General features: G+C 40.0%; 1 protein-coding gene across 1 annotated transcript; it reads left to right on the forward strand.

The window, feature by feature from the left end:
• Positions 1 to 17286: 17286 nt before the first annotated feature.
• Positions 17287 to 18121, forward strand: LOC141595387 (uncharacterized). The gene is made up of 3 exons (XM_074415350.1): positions 17287 to 17391; positions 17538 to 17643; positions 17751 to 18121. The coding sequence occupies exons 1-3, from the start codon at positions 17287 to 17289 to the stop codon at positions 18119 to 18121; spliced, it is 582 nt and encodes a 193-aa protein (XP_074271451.1).
• Positions 18122 to 18982: the final 861 nt, after the last annotated feature.

The raw sequence follows: 18982 nt of genomic DNA on the forward strand, positions 1-18982 counted from the left end.
TAGAGGACCTCGTCAAACACCCGGTGATCGTGTTTGCGACACCCACGATAAAGCGGAAAATATAACTTATAAGTTCAAGCGGAAATTAGGAAAATTTTGAAACTTTTAAAGTTTAAAGCGCGGGTTCACTATAATCTAAAACCCAAATAAAGAATGCAGAAATAAAGTTAACTTTATACAAACGTGATAGTCAAAGATGAGGGAAAATATATCCCTCGAATGACGATACAATAAAAGGTGAGTCTAAGCAATCCTAATAAAACGACTACTAGTCCAAGGTGCTCGCTAGCTCACACGTCTAAACCCCACAATTGCATCTTCACAAACCTGTCATTCATGTAAACATGAAAGCCACAGTCAGTGGGGAGTAACTCAAGGATCCTCCCAGCCACATTATGTTAAAATAAGCGTAACAAATAACTCAATTAAGCAAGGTATAGAAAGTGATTGTAAGCAATGTGAATAGATAAATGCCATGAAATAAAACTTGTCAATTGAATAGAAATGATTAAAGTGGCTAAAATTAGCTTGACATAAATTCATCCAATTATGTGAGACATTTTAATAAGAAAAGACGAGTAACTGTTAAATAATTGTGGACACGCATCTCAAGTAAAAATGACATATTTAACCATCCATAATGCAAGACATTTACCACTCTTAGACTATAATTTCCCCGGGTAGGACTACGATAATAATACGGTCCTAGTCTAAATCTGCAGATTCTCGGGTGTACATCCCGATTCGACGTGCGCCAGCACAGCACGCACCCAAGACTCGACTACTAATAGAGACCGAGTACCCCAATCGCGAAACAAAGACGAAAGTGGCGGAAAGAATAAGATATGACTCACTTGCCAAAGACAAAGACAAGTGGCCAAAACCATACTTGCCAGAACAGCACAAGCAGGCCAAACCCGTACTTGCCAGAACAGCACAAGTAGGGCGTAAATGTATGTCAAACATATATGATGGTATAATGGCATTTCTATAAGAATACGACTCCTTACCAGTAATTATTTAAAATAAATCATTCATACTTGAGATAAGATAAGTAAATGAAAATAACCAAGTTATAACTCGTAAATGTATTATACTACATTATTTCATACTTTTATAATATGAGTAATCGTTTTATCTCATATTTACACGTTACTTGAATAAAATATAACAAATGATAAATAGCGAAATTAACCACGTAAAGTACGAGATGAAATGTAAATAATCTACATGCTCACCATTTACAAGCATGCTTTATGATTTATGAATGAACTAAGAACTACTAGGCATGTCCAAGGCATGCTATAAGACATTAGAAAGCATAGAACAAAGGAGGAAAGGGAAAAGGAGGCTGCACAACCCGTGCTAAACACCACCGTGACTAACCCATCTCCCCCCACCAGATCGCAACCAAAACAGCCCACCACCCACGATAGCACGCCTGCCCAGCCACGTCGTGGCCTGCCCACTGACCAGGCCTGCCATGGCCACTGCCCAGCCCACGGTCAGTCCTACGCCAATTCCGTCTAGGCCAAATGTGCCCAACACCCACCAAGAGACGAGTCTGACACACAGCTATAAAAATTTACCCAAATTGCAATATTAACATTTATATAACAAGGCAAGTACACAGAGCATGCTTGAGACGGAAACTAACATAGACACTTTTACATACACCAATACCCAACATAACCTGTTTGTTCACCATCATTAACTGACCAACAACAACTCACATTACCACCCACACGACTGCTCAAAGACATCCCCACACACCCCTCCACACGGTTGCCCAAAGCAGCCTACACACGACCATCTACACGGCTGCCCAAAACAGCCTACAAAATAGTCCATGAACAACTTGCACAAAGTGACCCAAAAACAGTCCACTTTCCCTATTAAAACACTCCCGAAATGCGTAGTAAAGCTGTCCCAAAAACAGTCCTATTCTAGCACCAAAACCTCCATGAAACCGTTCTAAAACAAGGTTCAAACAATCTAGTTCAGCATCATTTTGATACGGAAGTACAATACTAATGACCCATATTCATACATGTATATAAACTTGAGTCGGAAGCTAACAAATTAGCACAATTGACGCCCAAAATTCGACCAAAACAGTTCCCAAAACACAGTCCAAGAACGGCCATGTTGAAATCGTCTTAACACGAGTTTTGAAGCATGAAAAAGAAGATAATATTCACATGTGTAAACTACCAAGTTCATACACATCTCACCATGAAGCTAAAGGTATAAACTTTCTTCAAAATTAACAAATAAATCTAGTATAAGACCGTCACATGCTACAATAATATGAAAGTTTTATAAAGAGTGAAACTTTAATCACAAAGTAAAGCATCCCACACGAAAATTAACACACATAACCGACTTAATGTCGAGTAATCCTATCACCGTTACCTTTTTGCTCTCCTAAACGACAGAGGAATCGCCCAAGGATGACCTTAAACCCAAAAATGGAAGAATTAGACCAAAATCCAAATCCCTTGTAAGACGGCCGTTCTGAAATAGGACGAAAGCTTGGCTCTTTCTTACATACAAAGAAGGAGGATGAGATGAGGAAGCTATTGGTGCAAAATTTATCGAATTTGGTTGAGAAAGGAGGCGGGATCTGAGGTTGGAGGTGACGAAAATGGTGTTTTAGGTCCGTTTTTGTGTTGTTGGGGATGTTGTTGTTGTTGCTGGTTTCGAATGAAGAAGAAGAAAAAGAAGTGCAGGGTGGGTCACGTTTTTTTCAACTACTTGAACCAAAACACGGATATTAATAATATAATAATAATAATAATAATAATAATAATAATAATAATAATAATAATAATAATAATAATAATAATAATAATAATAATAATAATAATAATAATAATAATAATAATAATAATAATAATAATAATAATAATAATAATAATAATAATAATAATAATTAAGTTAGAGTGCAAGAGTGAGTGTTGTCGGAATCGGGTTGGTCCGAATTGAAATAGCTTTATAAGAGAAATGCAACGATCTTGCTAGACGGAAATACACTTATAATTTAAGACGGAAAATTACTATTATTATCCCTATTAATACTATCCGACAAAATATTTATTTTATATAAACAAGCTTGTGAAAAAGTAACTTTTATAAAATTTATGTTAAAAAGGAGATCAATTAAATTAAATAATTTAAAAATATAAAATAAAGTAATCGAACGGTTGAATAAATTTTAAATGTCGAAATCAGAAATTCGCGGGTGTTACAATCACCCCATCTTTTAAAAAGTTTCGTCCTCAAAACTTGAAAGTAGGAATGAAAGGTTATATAAAATAAAACTGGAATTTTGGAATCGGTAACCAAAGCATTTAAAAAGGTTGCAAATAGTAAGAATTAAAATTCTTTCAAAAGTTTCAAATAAGATTTTTTTCGACATAACCAGATTCTCATCAAAGGAACGAAAGTGTTCTCGTTACGTATTCAAGAACATCACATTCCAATTCAATGATAAGGTCAAAATGCAAATCATTTGTATAAATCGAAAATCAAAATACTTTCAGAAACATTACTGAAGAGTTTTCAAAAGTATAAGTCTCATTCATGGAACGAAATTGCTCTTGTCGTGCACACAAGAACGCTGACTTTTCAAGTCAAAGACAAACAAAAATCATTCGCCGACAAGCGTAGAACAAGTTATTAAACGTCTCTAATAACGAGTTCTAACATCCGATCAACGTTAAAATCAAAAGAAAAGGTAATCCATTCGAATTTTCTTTTGCAAAAGCCAAAATGGAAATAAAGGTTTCATCTTTAAACTCAAAGGGGAATCAAATTCCTGAAAATATAACATTATACTTTGACAAAGAAATCATAAATAGATCCAAGTTTAACAGAAATTGGGTAAAATATTAAGAAACCACATGTTTAGCAATTAAAATCATGATAAAGTAGTCTATACTCAAGGAACAGATAGGGAATTGAATCAAATTTTCATTTTCAAATTTTTAAAACAGACAAAGTTTTGCCAAAGTAACATCAACTTTTAACAACGAATCAAAACTGGTAGCTTGAAAAGTTTAGAAATTGTAGGAAATGAAAAGCAATTTAGACAACATAAATACAAAGTACGCAAAGGAAGTCCAAACTTAACCAACAAATGAGCTATGATGAACTTCCTAAGGGTAAGAATTGAAGTCAATTCAACAAGGATGTCAAAGATAGAGTTTCACAGGTTACGAGTATCAAACTTAAAGGAGGAGCATGATGAAGCGAGGAAGGGAGGTATGAACGGTAACGCTTATGGTCAAAGAAGAAAGGGAAATTAGGTAACAAGGAAACGCCAGATACTCATATCTCAAACACAACATCATCCTAACTGGTTCCGGAAATTTCCTAACAACAAAACTTATAACCACGACACTCCCAAGGATTTCCTCAGAACACTTATGTTACCTCATCCTAAGTCAATCCATGAAACAAGGTACTTCACTATAAGTGTGATTTCACCACTCCAAATCCTCAAACATCTACAAGCCACTTCCACGATATCAAGGTCAAAGCCCCTAAAAAAGCTACACTCATATCCAACTAGTGTCAATCATGAGTTTCTCAAAATGTTAAAACCCTTAATCAAAAATCCAAATTCAAAAGTTCTTTTGCATATCCTATCATCCCAAAGAGATCTTGTTATACTCTTGAAATCTGAAGCATAGGTGGTGAAATTCTTCGAATCACGAGACAACCACTAAAAACATCTAACTCATCTCAGCTCAACATCTATCGATCTCCTCATTACCGCAAAGTAAATACCCAAATGAGATTCCAAAACTAGCAACAACTCTCCCTAACATGGTTCTTAAGTAATCATCACAGAACTCACAAAAGTATACCGACTATGCTAACCTCGAGCTCAACTCACTTCCAAGTATAAACAACAAGGCCAAGTTCCATAACCTAAGTAACATATACAACTCACACTTTAAACGAGGGATTCCACCAATCAATCACGCTCAATTTATCAAGGAACTAGGTATAAGAATTACTAAATATATCTCATCACACTACCTAAGTCTTTCTAATATCACAACCTTTCAAAATCAGGGTCAAGGGTCAAACACACAACAAACTCCACCAAAGCCAAATTATCAAAGCATGGTTAACATTCCACAAAAGAGAGAGAACTATCAAAAGGCGTTAAGGGAGAATAAGTAAGGAACAAAGCACAAGTTGGGTACAAGAGTAACTCCCAAGGAAAAAGAAAGGAAAGTTGAGAAGAGGAAATAAGCATCAAGAAGTAAAGAAGAAGGCAAGGTACACAAAAAATGAGAAATATCTTCGAGGAAGTAGAAGTATTCTTCAAAGGTTGAACAAATCTTCAATTCCTGGCAATATCTTGATCTTCACGTAGGTAAGCTCACGGTTATTGATCCAAGGGCACAAACAATTATTAAATGACAATCAACAAACATGTTAGAATCTAACAAACAGAAAACACACGACAGACTACCACCTTAAGTCCTTAAGTCTACCCATCTCTCATTTATTATTCAAGGTCAAGTTCAAATTTAAATTTGGGGTACACGTGTGTGCGTCGGGAGCAACATAGGCTATGATACCAACTGTGACACCCACGATAAAGCGGAAAATATAACTTATAAGTTCAAGCGGAAATTAGGAAAATTTTGAAACTTTTAAAGTTTAAAGCGCGGGTTCACTATAATCTAAAACCCAAATAAAGAATGCAGAAATAAAGTTAACTTTATACAAAGGTGATAGTCAAAGATGAGGGAAAATATATCCCTCGAATGACGATACAATAAAAGGTGAGTCTAAGCAATCCTAATAAAACGACTACTAGTCCAAGGTGCTCGCTAGCTCACACGTCTAAACCCCACAATTGCATCTTCACAAACCTGTCATTCATGTAAACATGAAAGCCACAGTCAGTGGGGAGTAACTCAAGGATCCTCCCAGCCACATTATGTTAAAATAAGCGTAACAAATAACTCAATTAAGCAAGGTATAGAAAGTGATTGTAAGCAATGTGAATAGATAAATGCCATGAAATAAAACTTGTCAATTGAATAGAAATGATTAAAGTGGCTAAAATTAGCTTGACATAAATTCATCCAATTATGTGAGACATTTGAATAAGAAAAGACGAGTAACTGTTAAATAATTGTGGACACGCATCCCACGTAAAAATGACATATGTAACCATCCATAATGCAAGACATTTACCACTCTTAGACTATAATTTCCCCGGGTAGGACTACGATAATAATACGGTCCTAGTCTAAATCTGCAGATTCTCGGGTGTACATCCCGATTCGACGTGCGCCAGCACAGCATGCACCCAAGACACGACTACTAATAGAGACCGAGTACCCCAATCGCCAGAACAGCACGAAAGGGGCGGAAAGACTAAGATATGACTCACTTGCCAGCACAGCACAAGTGGCCAAAACCATACTTGCCAGAACAGCACAAGCAGGCCAAACCCGTACTTGCCAGAACAGCACAAGTAGGGCATAAATGTATGTCAAACATATACGATGGTATAATGGCAATTGTATAAGAATACGACTCCTTACCAGTAATTATTTAAAATAAATCATTCATACTTGCGATAAGATAAGTAAATGAAAATAACCAAGTTATAACTCGTAAATGTATTATACTACATTATTTCATACTTTTATAATATGAGTAATCGTTTTATCTCATATTTACACGTTACTTGAATAAAATATAACAAATGATAAATAGCGAAATTAACCACGTAAAGTACGAGATGAAATGTAAATAATCTACATGCTCACCATTTACAAGCATGCTTTATGATTTATGAATGAACTAAGAACTACTAGGCATGTCCAAGGCATGCTATAAGACATTAGAAAGCATAGAACAAAGGAGGAAAGGGAAAAGGAGGCTGCACAACCCGTGCTAAACACCACCGTGACTAACCCATCTCCCCACCAGACTGCAACCAAACAGCCTAGCCACCCACGATAGCCACTGCCCAGCCACGTCGTGGCCTGCCCACTGACCAGGCCTGCCATGGCCACTGCCCAGCCCACGGTCAGTCCTACGCCAATTCCGTCTAGGCCAAATGTGCCCAACACCCACCAAGAGACGAGTCTGACACACAGCTATAAAAATTTACCCAAATTGCAATATTAACATTTATATAACAAGGCAAGTACACAGAGCATGCTTGAGACGGAAACTAACATAGACACTTCTACATACACCAATACCCAACATAACCTGTTTGTTCACCATCATTAACTGACCAACAACAACTCACATTACCACCCACACGACTGCTCAAAGACATCCCCACACACCCCTCCACACGGTTGCCCAAAGCAGCCTACACACGACCATCTACACGGCTGCCCAAAACAGCCTACAAAATAGTCCATGAACAACTTGCACAAAGTGACCCAAAAACAGTCCACTTTCCCTATTAAAACACTCCCGAAATGCGTAGTAAAGCTGTCCCAAAAACAGTCCTATTCTAGCACCAAAACCTCCATGAAACCGTTCTAAAACAAGGTTCAAACAATCTAGTTCAGCATCATTTTGATACGGAAGTACAATACTAATGACCCATATTCATACATGTATATAAACTTGAGTCGGAAGCTAACAAATTAGCACAATTGACGCCCAAAATTCGACCAAAACAGTTCCCAAAACACAGTCCAAGAACGGCCATGTTGAAACCGTCTTAACACGAGTTTTGAAGCATGAAAAAGAAGATAATATTCACATGTGTAAACTACCAAGTTCATACACATCTCACCATGAAGCTAAAGGTATAAACTTTCTTCAAAATTAACAAATAAATATAGTATAAGACCGTCACATGCTACAATAATATGAAAGTTTTATAAAGAGTGAAACTTTAATCACAAAGTAAAGCATCCCACACGAAAATTAACACACATAACCGACTTAATGTCGAGTAATCCTATCACCGTTACCTTTTTGCTCTCCTAAACGACAGAGGAATCGCCCAAGGATGACCTTAAACCCAAAAATGGAAGAAATTAGACCAAAATCCAAATCCCTTGTAAGACGGCCGTTCTGAAATAGGACGAAAGCTTGGCTCTTTCTTACATACAAAGAAGGAGGATGAGATGAGGAAGCTATTGGTGCAAAATTTATCGAATTTGGTTGAGAAAGGAGGCGGGATCTGAGGTTGGAGGTGACGAAAATGGTGTTTTGGGTCCGTTTTTGTGTTGTTGGGGATGTTGTTGTTGTTGTTGTTGCTGGTTTCGAATGAAGAAGAAGAAAAAGAAGTGCAGGGTGGGTCACGTTTTTTTCAACTACTTGAACCAAAACACAGATAATAATAATAATAATAATAATAATAATAATAATAATAATAATAATAATAATAATAATAATAATAATAATAATAATAATAATAATAATAATAATAATAATAATAATAATAATAATAATAATAATAATAATAATAATAATAATAATAATAATAATAATAATAATAATAATAATAATAATAATAATAATAATAATAATAATAATAATAATAATAATAATAATAATAATTAAGTTAGAGTGCAAGAGTGAGTGTTGTCGGAATCGGGTTGGTCCGAATTGAAATAGCTTTATAACAGAAATGCAACGATCTTGCCAGACGGAAATACACTTATAATTTAAGACGGAAAATTACTATTATTATCCCTATTAATACTATCCGACAAAATATTTATTTTATATAAACAAGCTTGTGAAAAAGTAACTTTTATAAAATTTATGTTAAAAAGGAGATCAATTAAATTAAATATTTTAAAAATATAAAATAAAGTAATCGAACGGTTAAATAAATTTTAAATGTCGAAATGAGAAATTCGCGGGTGTTACAGTGTTCAGCGTAGAGCAGATGGTGTGTATACTGATAGCGAGGAAGAGGATGATCAGTAGTCGGGAGACTAATTTGTGTTTGTTTTCATTTATTTTGTACGTTTTTGAAGACATTCTTTATGTTGGATGATTATGTTAGTTGACTATTTGAACCTTGTTTAATTCAAAAACATGACGGTTTTAAATTCTGAAATTTCTTAAATTTCTGGAATACATAGCAACTGATGCAAATTCATACATTTTCTGAAAATACTCATTACTTCATGACAATGGCTAACATAAGGAAAACAAACAAATACAAGATACACTTGAAATAAAACTTCATCATCCTTGACATTTCAGAAATCTCTTTTTTTATACCTATCACTTGTTCTTTCATGACATTTTCACTTGATGCATCATCATCTTCATCTTCACATGTTATCTTCAACTTTTTTGTTATTGTCAAATGATCTTCAGTCAACCACGACACAAAATGATTGCAATCTAAACACTTAAAATATGCTTTCTTTGGATTAGTTACTGACCCGGAAATCTTGATGATAGCGTTTTTGTGACAACGATTGCAACATTGATTCCTAAAATTAAGGCCTTCAATTGGGTGGTTTCCCCACATTGAGGATGATGTCAACATAAGTAGAGAAATGAAGAAGAAAATAGAAGAAGATGAAGATGAGTGAAAAATAGAAGAAGATGAAGATGAGTGAAAAAATAGAAGAATATGTAGATGTTTATGTAATGTCATTGTATTTCAAATTAAGGAATGTTTTAATTAAATTATGTTAAATTATGTTTTAAGGATTGTTTTAATTAAATTACGTTTTAAGTCATTTAACTAAATTTCGTTGCATATTAAATTAAATTACCCAAGACATTTAATCGGATAAATAAATTATAAACTACAATAATCGGATAAATAAAATATAAGGTACAATATTCGGATAAATAAAAAAAAGCTAAGATCCGGTCTCGAAACTGCGCCATAAAGATAGCTGATGTCGATACATGCCACTATAATGAGCTACGCTTTCATCATGTACCCAACAAGGGGCTATTGGAGGCATAGGTGACATGGGGCGTACCCGGAGCCTCAGATAGTGGTTTCCCCCATGTAATACCCACAAGACACCATATGGGGTACGTACTCCGGTGGGGGCTCGTAAAGGCAAATAAGTATGACTACCATTCCAATGTCGGTGACCTTATTAATCGTCCCGTGAAGAAATACAACATATCACCCAATTGTACATCGTAGCATAACCATATCGATCGAAACTGTCCATCCAATGACCCGAGCCACACGGTATCTGATCCATAAATGTAATTCTAGCTACCTCCGCATCAAATATCACTGGGCCATAAATATGATCACGGTAAAGGGGACTACGGATTTCCCTAAGTAAATCTATTCTAGCCATCGTGAAATGAGATTGGTCACCCCGAACAGCATGTGAGAGAACTCGGAAACCACAATGACCGTCTCCGGAAGGATTATACCACGCTTCTAAATACTCGGTAAACCAAGAAGGCAAAAAGTCAAGATAAGGAAAGTTGATCGGCCTTCTTTTAACTCCTCACAAGTCACAACAAAATAAGGACCTCCGAAGTTGGTAGCTTTCTTTATCAGAATGATCCCTCAATTAATGGTGGTACGATCGATTGCACTGCACAGGAATATTCAACCAAATTGTAGACAAGAAATTATTGGTGTCATATAAGATTCCTTAATCGTACGTTAAAATTATACTTCCTCCATACCACACCAATGGTAATATTGACTTTTTCACACTTGTCGAGACACATTTTGCAACGTGAATAGCTTTAGTTACACATTATTAAAAATTATAAAAATTTGATATTCTTATAACATTCATGACGATAAATCAAACAAGATCTCACATGACTATATTTTGTCTTATATATTAAGAATAATATCGAAGATTCTCTACGACCATAAATAGTGTCAAGATTTTCGATGTTACCATTGATGTGGTATGGAGGGAGTAGTAACAGCTTAAGATTGATAAATAGAGAGCATGCTTTCTTCTAACGTGCAACATTAGTGGGAGACACATGCATCAAAAGGAGAATGGATCCTCTTCATTTATTTCTCTCCATTTTCTCTCCATTTCCTCTCTTAAACTCATTTAATAATATTTTTTCCACCAAACCTCATTATCCCTTTATTTTTACCCATAAATTTTGAGTCGTTCAATGATACCAGAATACGATCTACACCATCGAAAGGAAATGGCCTCTCCATCTCATTTGAAGAAATGGAGAGAAACTATCCTCCATCAAAAGTCTTCATTTGTGCTCATCTTAAGGCCTATTGCATCATAAGTCTCCATTCGCACTTGATGAGTTAGCTATTTCAGTCATTTTAAGTGAGTATGAATTCTCTCCATTTTTCTTTTTCAGGAAGTCTTACTATAGACGGGGGATATTCGTCTATAATAAGAGGCGGCTCAAATTCCTCTCACAAAGAGGCAAGTGGGAGGCCAAATAGTAACCCACTTTGTTTTTTTTTTTTTTTTGATTAGGTAAGAAAACTAGGTTGATCCTCTAGGGTTGGTGTTATGGATAAAAAATACCTTTTATTCACCTGTGACGTGGCACCGTTTTACTCGTAGAAAGGATGGCAATAAGTTGGCTAGGTGGCGCATGGTAATTGGCGGATAAGAAGAGAAAGGGATTGATGAGGTGGCGAGATGTGGACCATGGGATCAAAAAAACAAACAAGCACAAATGGGCCAAGAATAAATCCCACGTGCAAGAGTGGGAAAGATTGGGCTTTTGACCCTTTCAGCAATTAATACCTATTTTCATGGCAACCACCCTATTTTCCAGAAGCAGGCGCAGATATTCAGCAGCAGAGGTAGGAAGGAGTTGAGGATTCCAAACCCTAGCAACAAATAGCTATAAAAGCAAGGAAGTCCATTGAGAAGAGGGCATTCGAAATTATCTGAAGCAACGCAACACTCCTCAAAATCCCGTCTATACTTGGCAATAATTCTCTAGCAAAATAATTGTATTTCTTTACTTGAGTACTCGACCTCGACTATAGTGCAAATTTGGCGGGATTCCGACTCCCCCCGCGGTTGTTCCCACACCGGGTTTTCCGCGTCACCAAAAATCCTTCGTGTCACTCTTTTCATTCGTCTTTATTTCATTATTCCTATCGTTGCATTCGAACCATAATTGGCATTAAGAATAATCACTATCACTCACATAATTAATTCGTAACCGGTAAATTTTTACCAAAACAGTTTGGCGCCCACCGTGGGGCATAGTGATCATTTTCTATAGCCAAACCTCGCAAAACCGAACAGTACCGTCACAATGTTTGGAACAGCTGTAATCCTTCCAAAGGCTGAGAGCATGTCACCCTGTTTTCCGGAGCAGACTTACTTCGCATCCGCAGGATCGATCGATGCACCCCAGCGTCCGGCCAGACGATCCGTCACAAGATGTCAACCAGAGCCATGCCCCGGCTTCAGAAGCCACCGCAGACTCCAAAGGTGGTGCATCCGGTCACCCAAATCCAAGAGGGGAGAGCAGCCCCCAGAGGTGAAGTCGTATCCAAGTCGACCCAGGAAGGCTCGGCGCGCAAGTTCTCCAAAGCGGAGGATCTCTAGCGCTTGATCCGACGCAGTGATGATTCGTGGGATGGACACTGCGTCGGGCGTTGAGGATCTAAGGAAGGACAACAGAACCCGATTGCTCGGATCGTGAAAGTCGGACCAAGCCAACATCGCACCGAGGATCCTACCGAACGGGGCCGGTGGAGGGTCGAGTCGATCAATTCCATCAGAACTAGTCACCAGACTGGACCTTACAGAAGTAGCACCCAGCGAACCAATTGAGCCCAGAGGATTGGGATGCCTATCATTTGATAATCCACCCAATCTGCAGCAGACAACAGGTAACGCTTTGTTTAGCACCCCATCAGGATTTGACCTTCCACCTTTTTCAGGTACTCCCGCACACTAGACATCAGGATGGCAATCTGGACCTGTCAACAATGCAGCAATTCCATCCTGCAACCAGTACACCAGTGGAGCCTGGATCGGAGGATTACAGCAGATACCAGGATGGCAGCCTGGATCCATAATCAGTGCAACACCAGTAACCAGTCATCCAGCACCAGACCAATTTTCTAGAGCGCCTTGGCTAGGAGGTACGCCGGCTGGTTCTTTTCCGCCTGTTTCTAACCCTCTTGCAGGAATAGGTAATTCGCTGGAGCAGCAATACCAGGAGCTAAGGGAACTGATGTATAGGATACCAGGCGTAGCCCGTCCGTTGGAGAAAGCAGCCAGAGACAGCTACGCAAACTCATCTTTCGTGGATGACATAGCTCTAGTCGGTGTCTCTAAAGGATGTGTGCCTCCAGCCATGACACTCTATGATGGAACCACAGATCCACTTGACCATATCAACCACTACAAGCAGAAAATGATGGTGATAACCGCAACTGGATCTCTAAAGGAAGCATGTATGTGCAAGGAATTCGGATCAACCCTGTCAAGAGCAAACTGCAGTTGTTGCGTTACCGCTCGAACAAGAGCATATCCGGCCTTCGTCGACCTAGTCAATGCCTTCAACCTGCCAGATTCACAAACAGCAGTAAAGCCGGAGAAGCAGACAAGTAACCTCTACCGGATAGTGCAAGGGTTCGAGGAGTCCACCCGTGATTACTTAAACAGGTTCAACAAGGAGAAGGTGGCTATCCCGAGATGTGATATAGCAACCGCTATACAAGCCTTCCGCCGAGGAGTTCACCAAGATTCAGACCTTTACAAGGATCTGACGAAGCACCCTTGCACCACCTTTGAGGAAGTACAGACAAAGGCAATTGCTGTCATGAGATTGGAGGAAGACTCTGCACCAATCAGAGGCATCTATGATTCAGATCCAGTATCCAGGAAAGTTCCAGTAGAAAAGAAGAGTGAAAGGCCCAAGCCCTACAAAGCAGAGCGTGAAAGAGTCTCGGAAATTTCGAAGGAAAGAGCGGCGATCCGCCTCCGAAAGTAAGTGAGTATGGTTTTACTACCAATCTTGCAGGACTATTCAAAGCCTTGAAGGAGCTGGGACGCAGAGTCAGATGGCCAAAACTTCTAGAAGGAAACCCCAGCAGCAGAAAGGACACCGGCAAGAAGTGTGAGTTCCACGGCAGCAACACCCACGACACCGATGAATGTCACTCCCTCAGAAAGGAAGTCAAATTCCACTATGATCAAGGAAACCTGGATCACCTCCTACCGTAAACACAACCAGAGTAAACTCGCAGATCGGTTCCCGCCATCTCCTCCTCAAAGTGCACTAGAACCGTGAATGTTATTACGGTGGATCTGAGCTGTGTGTGGGTTGACATATTCAGCAGAAGAAAGAGGCATGCGACCCGAGAACTAAAGGAGACACTGTAAAGCTCATGCGGGATTAACCGCCAGAATCTGTCGTCAGTCACCTTTGACAAAACAGACGCATGGTCTGCTCCAGAACAGCACCACGATGCCCTAATCATCACGCTTCCCATAGGAAATTGCGAGGTGAGAAAGATCCCGGTGGATACCGGAAGCTCCGTCAACTTGATCATGTTAGAGACACTCAAAGGCATGGGATTCACCGAGAAAGATCTAGCGAAGAAGGCGGTCCCCTTGGTTGGTTTCAGTGGCGAAACAAAGCACTCGTTAAGAGAAATCGTCATCCCAACCTACGCCGGAGGTGTAAACAAGCAGGTAAGGTATCTGGTTATTGACGGACCCTCTACTTACAATGTGATCCTTGGCAGGCCCTGGATCCACGAGATGAAAGCAATTCCCTCAACATACCACCAATGCCTGAAGTTTCCAACACCTTGGGGGTGCAAGAGATACGTGGGGACCAGGAAGAGGCTAAGGATTGCTATAAGGTGGCTCTGAAGTCAACAACCGGTTCGCCCACATAGAAAATACAGAGCCAGCGCATCCAGGACGAGTACATTGAGCCTCAGCAGGCAGAGCTGGACAAAGTCATCCTGGACGCGCTGTATCCAGAACGAACTGTGCTCATTGGATCTGAATGTACAAGTAACATTTGTGAAGAACTCGTTCGATTATTGAGAACTAACATAGATTGTTTTGCTTGGTCACATGATGATATGATAGGGATAGACCCAAGTGTGATAACTCACAAGCTGAGTGTGGATCCAAGCTATAAACCTGTGCAGCAGAAAAGAAGAAAATTTGCTTCTGAAAGGAACCAGGTCATAAACCAAGAAGTAGATAACCTGCTTGCTGCAGGAAAGATTCGAGAAGTAAAATATCCAGAATGGTTGTCTAATGTGGTGGTGGTTCCGAAGAAGAATGGCAAGTGGAGGGTCTGCGTCGATTTCACGGATTTAAATAAAGCTTGTCCAAAGGATCCATTTCCACTACCACACATAGATGCCATGGTGGATGCCACTGCAGGGCACGAGATGCTGACATTCCTGGATGCCTGGAGCGGATATAACCAGATAAAGATGCACCCCGTGACCAGAAAAAAAGACAAAGATTCGGATCCGAGAGAGGTATCTATTGTTATAATGTCATGCCTTTTGGACTGAAAATGCAGGATCTACCTATCAGAGGCTGGTCAACATGATGTTTAAAGAGCAAATAGGCCACACTATGGAAGTGTACATAGATGATATGGTCGTCAAATCGAAGCAGGCTTCACAACACCAGCAGCACCTGGCAGAAACTTTCAATACCATCAGGAAATACCAAATGAAGCTGAATCCTACTAAGTGCACCTTTGGAGTATCCAATGGGAAATTTATGGGGTATATGGTGACCCAGAGGGGATAGAGGCCAGCACCGAGCAAATCAAAGCAATTCTGCAACTGGAGTCACCGCAGAAACCAAAAGACGTCCAGCGCCTGACTGGAAGAGTGGCAGCCCTAAACAGGTTCATATCCAGATCCTCGGACAGATGTAGGCTGTTTTATGATGTACTCAGAAAAAGCCAAAGATTTGAGTGGACGGATGATCATGAGAAAACATTTCAGGAGCTGAAACGTTATCTCAGCACCCCACCACTCCCGTCGGCGAGCAGGAGAGCCACCGTTTCGCACCTAGCACATCCACGAGAAGAAGCGATCGATCGGCAAGATTAGTACGAGAGCGGGAAGGATCACAAAGATCCAAAGTATATTACGTCGCAAGTCTCGCTTCCAGCCATGCACTGTACATGTCACTAGAAAAACTTGTCCTTGCACTAGTTACTGCATCCCATAAATTGCGTCCTTACTTCGAGTCTCATACAATTTTTGTGATAACTAATTATCCTCTTAAGACTATCATGAGAAAACTAGAACTGTCAGGAAGGATGGCTAAATGGTTCGTGCACTTGAGCGGTTACGATTTGAAGTTCGAACCCCGTACGGCCATAAAGTCTCAGGCTCTGGCGGACTTCGTGTCTGACTTCGCCACCCTCCGACCCAGCAGAGCAGACATTCCCGAGTCTGGAAGAAGATAAAGGGGAGCAGATATGGGAGCTACACGTGGACGGAGCCTCCAATGCCAAGGGAGCAGGAGTAGGACTGGTCCTCAAGTCACCCCAGGGAGATCTCATAGTCCAGGCTGTACGATGTGAGTTCAAGGCAACAAACAACGAAGCAGAATATGAGGCATTGATCCTAGGTCCTAAGTCGGCTCTAGATCCAAAATCGACATCTTCGAGGTTTTGTGATTCTAAACTTATAGATAACCATGTTAATGATTGCTATGAGGCCAGGGATCCCAGGATGATGGCATATCTAGACGTAGCAAAGGAGCTGAAAATCAGATTTGTCACGCTCAACATCAAGCAAATCCCCAGGGACCGTAATGCGAAGACGCACTAGCCACCCCGGGGGCAACCTTCAAAGGTGAACTATCTCCACAATACCAATTGTCCACGTCTTTGGAGCCAAAGAACACTAAAATCTCGGCAGAAGCGTAAATGGTGTGCAAAGACCAAAGATGAAGAAAATACTCAGATCGGAGGAAACCCTACCTAGACTGGTTGCAGAATGATGTCTTACCAGCAGATAAAAAAGAGGTAAGGAGCTTTAAAATGAGAGCATCCGGATTCATACTAATTGATGGTGTTCTATTCAGGAAATCCCTCGCTGGACCCTACCTCAGATGCCTGGATCGGGAAGAGTCTCAGACTGTTTTGCATGCTCTCCACAGTGGAGAATGTGGAAATCATGCAGGGGGCAGGAGCCTGTCCAACAAGGCACTGAGGCAGGGATACTTCTGGTCCACAATGCGCAAAGACACCATGGAATTCGCAAAAAGATGTGACGCTTGTCAGAGGCACGCCCACGTTAGCCACCAGCCAGCAGAGCCTCTGCATCAGGTTATCTCACCATGGCCCTTCATGAAGTGGGGAATGGACATCGTGGGACCATTACTCAGAGCACCAGGAAACAAAGTCTATATGCTCGCCATGACGGACTACTTCTCCAAATGGATAGAAGCAGAGTCATCCTCCCAGGTTACAGAAACCCGGGTGATGTCTTTCATTAAACGCAATATCATATGCAGGTTTGGCATTCCATCTGAGATTATATGCGATAATGGGTCCCAATTCATTGAAATAAGACATAAGCTTTTTGTGCTGGGTGGAATATCTCATTGCAGAAATCTACTCCTAGGAACCCCCAGTCCAACGGACAAGCTGAATCCAGCAATAAGATTATCGTCGAAAACTTGAAAAAGAAGCTGGAGGAGATGGGGCAAATGGGCGGTAAGAGCTACCTCGGTTCTCGGGCCGTGAGTAACCACACCCAAGGTTGCAACGGGACAAACTCCTTTCACCTGGTGTTCGGAGTGTATGCGTCATTCCATCCGAAGTTAGGGTCCCAACCCACAGATATGGATGCATAACAGAAGATCGGAATCAGGTGGAAATGGCAAGCAGTTTGGACACGATAGATGAACTCGAAACCAGCGCCCAGATCAGGATGACTTCCTACCGACAGACTGTGGCTAGAAGCTATAACAAAAATGTGAAGGTAAGAACCCTGCAGGTAGGAGATATGGTCCTGAGGAAAGTCTTCCAGAATACCAAGAACCAGCGAGCAGGAAAATTCGCCTACAACTGGGAGGGGTCATACCAAGTAGAAAGCACAGTTGGAAATGGAGCCTACCGACTCATGACTATGGAAGGGCAAATGGTTCCCAGATCCTGGAATATCACCCACTTGAAAAAATATTTCACTTAAGTCACCAAAGATGGCCAAAGAATCGGGTACTCGGCCTACCGTATACAAAACTCGGCCCGGGTTCTAGATATTGCCCTAAATATTTTCTGGCTCTAAATATTTTTCTGTCTCTAAGTATTTTTACGTCTCAGAATATTTTTCTGGCTCTAAATATTTTCCTATCTCTAAATATTTTTCTATCCCTAAATATTTTTTCTGGATCTGAATATTTTCTGACTCTGAATATTTTTCTGGTTCTAAATGTTATTTCTGAATTCAACATTTCTTGTTCTGTAACAACCTTATTTGTATTTTAATTCTAGTAAAATTTTAAAGTTACAAAACCACTGTAAATGTTTTAAGTGTAGAATCCCTTTTTATTTTTCTTTCAAATGGCCAAGTGAATAAAATGCAAACTAATCTGGCAGAGCCTGTATTCATTACAGAAGGCGTGTGTCCGTGGCTAAGCACGTACAACCGGGACAACCAGCCTCCCGCGATGCATTAGCACCCACGCAAGCCTGGCTTCTCTGAACGAGTGGGCATACTAGACCCCTTAGCCAGTAATCAAACAGCGATGGCCAAACAAACGAAGTGCATGCACAAATCAAAGCACCAGAAACGATACGACACAAAGACATATCCGACAGAAAAAACTTAAGTTCAAAAGCAAAATACGTCTGGCACCAGAACCAGACCAAAGTACATTAAACTGTTCAAAATAAAACTGAAATGTTACGCCCCACAGGGCCAGAAACTAGCTAACCATGATAAGAGTCTTTCAGACGCAGAAAAAGCTAATCTATGTCAATATGCTCCACAGCTTCAGAAGCAGCTGCCTGAGTGTCAGGAGCAGGAGAATTCACCTCTTCCTCAACACCT

Source organism: Silene latifolia, chromosome 8 (genome assembly GCF_048544455.1).
Source record: "Silene latifolia isolate original U9 population chromosome 8, ASM4854445v1, whole genome shotgun sequence".
In the NCBI taxonomy this organism is placed as follows: domain Eukaryota; kingdom Viridiplantae; phylum Streptophyta; class Magnoliopsida; order Caryophyllales; family Caryophyllaceae; genus Silene; species Silene latifolia.

Excerpts from the sequence above, each read along its gene's own strand:
- LOC141595387 (XM_074415350.1), top strand. The coding sequence starts at position 17,287 with ATGGACATCGTGGGACCATTACTCAGAGCACCAGGAAACAAAGTCTAT. Across the intron at positions 17,392-17,537 it reads AAGCAGAGTCATCCTCCCAG|AAATCTACTCCTAGGAACCC; the intron begins GTTACAGAAACC and ends ATCTCATTGCAG. Across the intron at positions 17,644-17,750 it reads GGAGATGGGGCAAATGGGCG|TTAGGGTCCCAACCCACAGA; the intron begins GTAAGAGCTACC and ends TTCCATCCGAAG.